Source organism: Dermacentor silvarum, chromosome 3 (genome assembly GCF_013339745.2).
Source record: "Dermacentor silvarum isolate Dsil-2018 chromosome 3, BIME_Dsil_1.4, whole genome shotgun sequence".
NCBI lineage: Eukaryota > Metazoa > Arthropoda > Arachnida > Ixodida > Ixodidae > Dermacentor > Dermacentor silvarum.
Window position 1 is genome coordinate 35,027,136 of NC_051156.1, and position 8,961 is coordinate 35,036,096.

The 8,961-nt window shown below is 49.9% G+C and overlaps 1 protein-coding gene across 1 annotated transcript; it reads right to left on the bottom strand.

The window, feature by feature from the left end:
• Positions 1 to 1,364: 1,364 nt before the first annotated feature.
• Positions 1,365 to 2,691, bottom strand: LOC119444293 (uncharacterized). The gene is made up of 3 exons (XM_037708716.1): positions 2,550 to 2,691; positions 1,894 to 2,183; positions 1,365 to 1,565 (listed from the first exon to the last, which is right to left on the bottom strand). The coding sequence occupies exons 1-3, from the start codon at positions 2,689 to 2,691 to the stop codon at positions 1,365 to 1,367; spliced, it is 633 nt and encodes a 210-aa protein (XP_037564644.1).
• Positions 2,692 to 8,961: the final 6,270 nt, after the last annotated feature.

Consider the following 8,961-nt stretch of genomic DNA (forward strand, 5'->3'; position numbering starts at 1 on the left):
TAGAGTGCGACCTTACACAGTCATACAACACTTGGGGTGGAACCGGCAAAAGGAAAAGAACAAGCTTCTCGTGGTGTGGTAAGTGACTAACCTGCATGAACAGAAAAAATTGCGTGACCGGCTGATCCATCGATGTGCCGGTTCCACGCCCAGTTTGCCGTCTGTCGCTTGCGCCCTTATGTATGGTGTAGTCGCAACAGGCCGCCTCCGGATCATCCCATTGTTTGCAGACTGGTATTGGGCACTGACCAAAAGCAGCGGCTGCGCAGGTCTTCATCCATCCTCGGTCGTTGGTAGATTCAACGCTGAAACTTGAAGAATCCTGGTTTCCTTGACTGTAGATAAGTGGGTGCTCCGACGTTGCAACGCAGATAGCCTGCATGAACAGAAAAAATTGCGTGACCGGCTGATCCATCGATGTGCCGGTTCCACGCCCAGTTTGCCGTCTGTCGCTTGCTCCCTTATGTATGGTGTAGTCGCAACAGGCCGCCTCCGGATCATCCCATTGTTTGCAGACTGGTATTGGGCACTGACCAAAAGCAGCGGCTGCGCAGGTCTTCATTCATCCTCGGTCGTTGGTAGATTCAACGCTGAAACTTGAAGAATCCTGGTTTCCTTGACTGTAGATAAGTGGGTGCTCCGACGTTGCAACACAGATAGCCTGCATGAACAGAAAAAATTGCGTGACCGGCTGATCCATCGATGTGCCGGTTCCACGCCAGGTCTGGCAACAAGCATCAGGATTGCGATGCTCTATCTCGCTACCCACTGCTGAACCTCGATGACTCACTATCGCCTACTCGTATACTAGCGTAAATCCCGAGTCATCTTTATCGGTTTTATCCACCGCAATGCTCCATTGGCCAAGACCCGACTGTATCGAGCGTAATGCACACGGTGGTCACTAAAAGAAGAAGCCTTTATTGATGACACGGGAACGCATATATAGCCGAGCTTGCGCACAGCGTTGCTCTCTTTGTTCGCACAGTGTTGCTGTCTTGGCTGGCCGTTGCATCCTCCTTTCTTTGAAGAATGAAAACACTCAACACACTGAAAACACAGATAGCACAGAAAGCACGGAAAGCACTCAACATCGATGCGTACCCTCTGTGGTTGCTCAGTGGCTACGGTGTTGGGCTGCTGAGCACGAGGTCGCGGGATCGAATCCCGGCCATGGCGGCCGCATTTCGATGGGGGCGAAATGCAAAAACACCCGTGTACTTAGATTTAGGTGCACGTTAAAGAACCCCAGGTGGTTCAAATTTCCTGAGTCCCCCACTACGGCGTGCCTCATAATCAGATCGTGGTTTTGGCACTTAAAACCCCATAATTAAGTCAACATCGATGCGTAGCAGTCGACACTCCTAGGTTGTTTCAGTCAGCTGGAACCCGTGCGTGTAGGCCAGGCGGTCTGGGGGTCTTCGCGGTCTGGTAGATCGTCGCAGTGAATCTGCAATGTTGGGCACGCCTGCTGGTGGTCGGTCCTGTGTGGCCTGTGGAGGTTCTTGCCGCTGCTGTGTGACTGCGCTCGGAGATGAATCGGGGGCGTCGTCAGAGTGGTCCGCCTGGTAATGGATGGCTCGATAGAACGCTTCTGGTGTTTTGTGAAGGTGCTGTCTATTTCGATGGAAAATCCGGCCATCCTCAGTCAGAACGGTGCGACCTCGGGGCCACGAGATCTTGGACTTGCGCTTTGATTTCCCATCTACCATTTCGGAGTATTCGCACGACGTCTCCCTTCTGTAGTGGAGCTAGTCGTCTTCTTACGGTCCTTGCTTGAACATGTTTTTGGACGGGAACTGAGGATGACGCTGAAAAATCTGGAAGTAGCGTTCTTAGACTTCGTCCCATTAGCAGTTCTGATGGTGATCGGCCATCTTCGAGAGGACACACCCTGTAGTTGAGAAGGCCCAAATAGAAGTCGTCTTTTTTGGTCTTGGTCTGGCCTAGAAGCCGCTTGACCGCTTGTACGCCCTTCTCGGCGAGTACATTGGACCTGGGAAAACGTGTACTTGAAATCGTATGCACAAAGTCATAACGAGCCCCAAAATCTTTAAACTCTTTTGACGCAAACTGCGGGCTGCCATCACTGCAAACTTCTAGTGGTATTCCATGCCTTGCAAAGGTCTGACGTAGTTTATAAATGATAGTTGTTGCAGAGGTCTCCTTCAGGTGCTCGACTCCTGGAGAATTAGAGTAGGCGTCATAGACAACCAAAACATGCTTTCCGGCGTGTTGAAAAAGATCTGTACCAACTCTGGCCCATGGCATGTGTGGAACGGTGCGCTGGCACAGGGGCTCGTCAGGCTGTCGATAAGCAAACTTCTTGCAAACGTCACACCTGTCGATGAAATGGGCAATATCTGTTGACATTCCTGGCCAATACATCAACTTGCGAGCCCTCGATTTGCATTTTACTAAGCCGAGATGCCGTTGGTGCACTCGTCGCAGCATCTCTGTTCGCATGCTTGCAGGCATGACTACTTTGTTTCCCTTGAGGAGTACTCCGTTCACTACAGGAAGTTCTTGTGTGAAGGACTTTAGCTCACCTTCTATAGGCATTGACGACTTCAGCCTGGAGATGACGTCTTGCGCCGTTAGATTACTGGCAACTGCTGCCTGCAGACGGGATAGGGTGGTTGGTCCGACAACGGCAGTCAGGGCGCCCACGGGATGAACTTCAACGTCCATTGTGGTTTTTTCTGGTTGTTCCCGTGGAGGATTCATGACAGCAGCAACCAATTTGCTGCCTGGAACATACTGCAACTCAAACTCGTACTTCAGCAGTCGAAGAAATAGTCGTTACAGACGCGGTGGCATGTAGCCTATTTCCTTCTTTGAAATTGCCAATAATGGGTTGTGGTCGGTTTCGATAACGATGTGTCTTGCAATGACATGTCCTTGAAATTTTCATAGCCGAATGTTATGCCCAGGGCCTCTTTTTCTGTTTGGGCGTACCTTCGCTCGGTTTCTGTGAGTGCCCGCGATGCGTAGCCTACCGGGCGCCAGTCTCCTCCTGTTGGTGGAAAAGCACTGCTCCGAGTGCAAATGCTGACGCATCAATCGACAGTTTTGTGGGAAGTTCGGGATTAAATATAGCCAGGACGGGTGCTTCCGTCAGCATCATTTTGAGCTGCGCCCACTCACGCTCGTGAACATGCGTCCATTCGAAAACTGTGTCGTTTCTAATCAGGCTGCGCAAGGCTACAGTATGGGCTGACAACAGTGGCAAGTACTTCCGGAAATAGTTAACGGTGCCAAGCAAGCGTTGAACGTCTTTCTGGGTCGTTGGCGGAGGGTGGTTTAAAACGCACTTTATCAGGTTTGGATTGGGCTCAATACCTTTGGAACTAATCTTATCACCCAAAAAGCTGATTTCAGTGCGTCCAAAAATGCACTTTTCTGCATTCAAATATAGGCCCTCTGCCTGTGCCCTTTCCAGTGCTTTGTACAGGCGTTCATCATGTTCCTTTTGCGTAGAACCCCACACTATCACATCGTCAATGTACACACATGTTCCCGGGAGGTCTTCAAATATCTGGCTCATTGTACGCTGTAAAACTTTGGGTGCAGATGCAATACCAAGCGGCAGTCTGAGATACCGATAACGGCCAAACGGCCAACTGAATGTGCAGATTTCTGATGTATTTTTGTAGAGAGAAATTTGATGAAAACCACTGTTGGCATCGAGTCTGCTGAAATACTTTGCATGCGCTAGATCCCCTTCGGTTTCTGCCCGGCATGGCAACTGAAAGTGCTCTCTCTTCACCGTCCTATTAATTGCCCGCGGGTCCATGCATACCCTTAAATCTCCATTTTTCTTCCTCACGATAACCAGGGGACTTACCCAGTCTGACGGTTATTCCACCTTCTCGATTATGTTCGCAGCATTCATCCGGTCGAGTTCTTTCTTAAGCGGCTTCTTCAGGGCGTAAGGTACACGCCGGGTTGGCTGTACCACAGGGACAGCGTCCTCTCGAAGCACCATTTTGTACTCGCGCCGCGTCCTGCCAATGCCGGTGAATAACCTTGGAAATGTCTGCTTTAGGCTTCTGTATGCCTTGCTGCTGTCCACCGCGTTCACTCTGTTGACCAGACCAAGTTGGTCACTTGCCCCGAGGCCCAGGATGGCTTGCTTCTTCTTTACTATGAAGAACTCAAGTATCACACGCCGTTTGTCTAACTGCACGGTGAGGCGAACCTTTTCACTGTGTGGTATTTCAGGATGCTCCTCGTGGGGTACGGCTGTACGGCAGGATGGGGTACGGCTGTACGGCAGGATGGGGCTCCTCGTGGGGTACGGCAGGATGCTCCTCGTGGGTGGGGTACGGTGGTAGCAGGATGCTCCTCGTGGGGTACGACTGCTGCCTAGTTCCGAGCCTTTTGAACAGCGAACGCGGCAACAAGTTAGCCTGCGCTCTCGTATCGACCTTCAGCTGCACATAAGTTCCCTCAATGTTCGTTGTTACAATCCAGTCGCGACTTTCGGGGCCACGCTTACTTTCCGTCGTCCTGATCTCCAGAACGTCGAAGTCACTCTCACTCTCCACTCCTTCGAACACGTCATCAACGGCTGCTGGCTTGCTTGTACAGTACGGTGCACTCTTAGAGGGAACACGCGAGCGCGCGGCCGGCGGTTCGCGGAGCGCTAACTGCTGGCGAGATTTGGAAACGTGGAGCATGCGCATAGAATCACAAGGGCGGTTCGTACCCGCGTCGTCTGCTACTTCTCCGCCCCAGAACTCGGCGCGCGCTAGCACCGTTCTATATTTATATGGTTGGAAAGACAAGCTTGCTATGCTTGCTGCATCAACCATCAGATTCCTTTCCTTTATCAAGAGCGGCTGGCTGGTTCGAAAAGCATGTGGAAAGCTTACGATTAACTTTTTGGCGAGCACTGACACTAGGTTACGCAAGTGATGGGCTTTGTTATCGCTTTCACAGAATTCCACAGCTGGGGGCGTATTTCTTCGCTGATCGCATTTGCGGTGGGGCTAGTTCTTAAAAGCGGCATGGCCAGGGCACCTGAGGACGAAAAGCTTCGCATAGTCGAGCCCTACACTAAAGAATACAGCCAGCGCGCTGTCGCTGCCATGGTGAAGAGGCCACTTAAGACCGTGAATAGAATTATCCAGGCTTTCAGAGATGAAAATAGGATCAAGGACGCCCCTCGGAAACCAAGGCCACGAGTGACAACTCAGGAGGACGATATGAATATCGTTGCATACGTTGCTGACAACCCTCGAGCTTCATTAGCGAAATACGCCAGTGTTTTCAACTGACCGCTTCAAAAACAACTGTGAAGCGACGGCTGGCTGAAGCAGGACTCAAGAGCAGGATGGCAGCTCAAAAACGGCTACTGACGAACGTGAACAAGTCAAAGCGCCTGTCGTTTGCCCAGCGGCAAGAAGCGTGGTCCGCTGACGATTGGCGCCGAGTGGTCTTCAGCGACGAGTGCACATTCACGACCAAATGGGATCAGAGGGCTCGTGTCTGGCGTCCAGACAGAACTCGTTATGTTCGAATTCTCTTAAGTCTTCTCCAGTTCCCTAACCTTGCTACAACTTCCATAGTAAAGCAAACTGTAAATTTGAGTTTTAACGCGCTGAAGTCGAATAAAGTATACAAGTTTCACCCAAGCGCCGCGATCGGAACTTCTTTAGAAATTATACGCTACTTATCATACGCCCATTGTGCCACATGCGTGGGTTGGAAAACATGCCTGCACCAGAAATATTAAGGTATGTGCTGCCGAGAATGAAACACTCGATTTCGTATTAATAATCTTAATAATATCCGGGGTTTAACGTCCCAAAACCACGATATGATTACGGGGTATGCCATAGTGGAGGGCTCCGGAAATTGGGACCACCTGAGGTTCTTCAACATGCATCTAAATCTAAGTAGACGGGCCTCAGCATTTTCGCCGCATTAATAATCTTAAGTTTGCTGTTTCGTCTCGCAGTTCCTTCCGTTATAACATAATCGGCATTGCAAGACAAGATTGCTGCACTATACAGCCTTCAACAACTTTTTTTTTTTCGTTCGTGTTTGTTACTACTATAGGTTCAGGCCTGAGTTTGTTCAGCGAGTAGCAGCAAGCGGACGCTGAAGGTGACGTCACCCGGTACTGAACGAAGTCTAGGGCACGCTATTTGAGCACGAAGCGACTTAGCTTCATATGAGAATGGAAGACCCAGGATCCACCACAGATTTCTCTAGACACCCCAAAACGATGAAACCAAAAGCCCGAGGCCTAAACAACCGACTTCTTTTTGCGATTACCAGCGTAATCATCGGCACTACGAGTGTAATTTTTTTTCAGTGCCTGGTATGTCGCGCTTAGTCCTACTTTGCTTGCACAGATCTGCATTTTATTTTGTGTTTCACAGGGCACAGACATGTTCCATTAGCTTTGCATTTTTTAAATGTTTCGAGGCTATAGATCTGGCCTGGCTCACCTATAATCTGTCACACAAATACAACGAATATATTTTGTCTTCTTCGTTTACTCCGCGTCGTTCTACGCACAACATTTTTCAGCGCGCGTGTTGGTGAAACGCAATAATCTTCGTAAAAGTGAACGTCCTCGCATATTCTGGCGATGTTGCCTCAACGATTAAAAAAAATCACGCGAGCGAGAACTAACATTTGCGGGGGTATTGCAAGCCACAACAAGAATATCATTCGGTGTCACGCCGTATTGGGAGATTTTGAACTATTATCAATCGCAAGTGTTTCCTTAACGTGCTTCTAAATACTATAAGCACATGGCTTTTCTTTGCATTTCGCCCGTAATCGAAATTCAGCCGCTTTGGCCATGAATGAAATCGCATCAAAGCTGCCGAGAAACCACAGCAACAAACGAACGGTACTCTTTTTTTTTAGTTCTGCGCGCTGATTACCCGACGAGGCGCAGGAAGAGTACAGGGACATGAATCGCACCGCAGAAAAACGAACGCGATATCCAGCGCACGGCAAGCGCGGGGGCGGTAAGTAGCAGACGAACGGCGGCAAGCACCGCCCTTGCGCCTTTATGCGCATGCTCCAAGTTTCAAAATCTCGCCAGCAGTTAGCGCTCCGCGTAGCGCCGGCCGCGCGCTCGCGTGTTCCCTCTAAAAGTGGACCGTACTGTACAGCAGGCGGCGAAGTGATTAGGCTTCGTGCACTTGTTGCATGTTTTGTCGAACGCCGTACTCTTCCTTGGCGCGTGCGAGAAGTTGCAGTACCGGCATTTTTGGCGTCCGCGTTTAGCTTGCCTTCGTGAAACAGGTTCAATCTTGTTTTCCTCCATGCACGCCCTATTTTGCGATTCAGCAAGTTCCTCAACTTTGCAGCATTCCACTGCTGTGACCAGCGTCAGGTCTTTCTTTCGAAGAAGTTTTTCTCGCAGGGAAGTGCTGCAAATGCCATACACGATTTGGTCCCGCAGCATGGAATTTTGCAAATCCCCGAAGTTGCACGTTCTTGCTTTTAGTTGCAGATCCCGAAAGAACTGTTCAAAGGGCTCTCCGTGTGCCTGACGACGCGAGCGGAACACATAGCGTTCGTAAGACTCATTACACTTAGGCAAGCAGTAGTTTTCAAACGCTTTAACCAACGCGTCGTAGCCATCAGCTTCCTACGGTGATAGGTTCAGGGTATTAAGCACATCACTTGCTTCTTGACCTGCAACATCTAAAAAATTGCAGCTTTCTGCTCCTTACTGCGTGGCTTCGTTGGTGTTGTATTTAGAACACAGAAGAACGATGCATCCGATGCCTGAACATCATCTTCTTTTTTTTCATGTCCCCCCGCAACCATCCTCATCTTCTTTCCTGTACAACATTTCCCCGATTGATAAAAAAAAAACTATCGCTTGCGTAACGCATAGTCCTTGAGCTTCAACGGAGTTTTTTTAACTCTTGCGCTCTTCCGGGGGGTTGGCCGGTCATTTTGTCCTGCAGTGAAGACGGCTGATTACTTGATTCACTGCTGGCTTGTGCTGCTATTTCTTGCCGTGATGCAGATGGACAGTCAGCATGTTGTTCACATCGCAGGAAATGCACTACCTTGAAGAGACTCGTCAGGTAGTGGTAGAGTCCACTCTAGAATACCAGGTCGACTGCCTGTGAGCTTCTCCGCAGCTTCTGGGTGTATCGCTTTAAATTTGGAGGCGTTCCACACTCGACCGTCATCCAAAAGAAATGAAGCTGGCCCTCGTTGGGCTCAGTAATCTCCTTCGGTTTCGAAAAGCCCGAAGATATTTTCCTGTGAACCGACGACTTTCTCACGCGGACGTAGTCGCCGACGGCAAAGTGTCTCGTCCGGGCTCCGCGACGGCAGTCTGTGTAAAGTTTGGAAGAACCTTGGTTTTTTCTGACACGCTGGCGCAGCCATTTCATCGCCTGTGCTGGATTTTCGTGAAATGAAGAATCCGGTAATCCAACAATGCTTAAGTGTGTTCGTGGCAGTCGTCCGTGCAGCAAAACGGCGGGTGCAACTCCCGTTGTGGCATGAGGTGTGCAGTGGTAGAGCCCCAAATAGTCTGTCACGGCTGACACGGATATCACGCCGCTCGTATACTGCCATCTGGACAACAGATTTGAGGACTCTGTTGAAACTTTCTACAAGCCCGTTTGCTTGCGGGTGGTAAACAGAAGAAAAGCAATGGCGTATGCCACGTTCCTGAAGGAATTCTTCAAATTCAGCCGAGCTGAACTGCGATCCGTCGTCGGAAACTATTTCACTCGAGTAGCCTTCACAAGAAAACACTTGTAGCAGAAATTTCTTGACCGTCGCCGTAGAAGCTTGCCTTGAAAAAAAAAAAAACTTCTGGTCATTTGCTGTGATAATCAATAAGCGTCACTGCATAACGGCTATTGATGGGAGCTTGCTCAAATGGGCCAATAATATCAATGGCAATCTTCTCCGAAGGGTTGTCAGGGAGAGCTACGGGCTGCATAGGTGCTACGGTTGGCC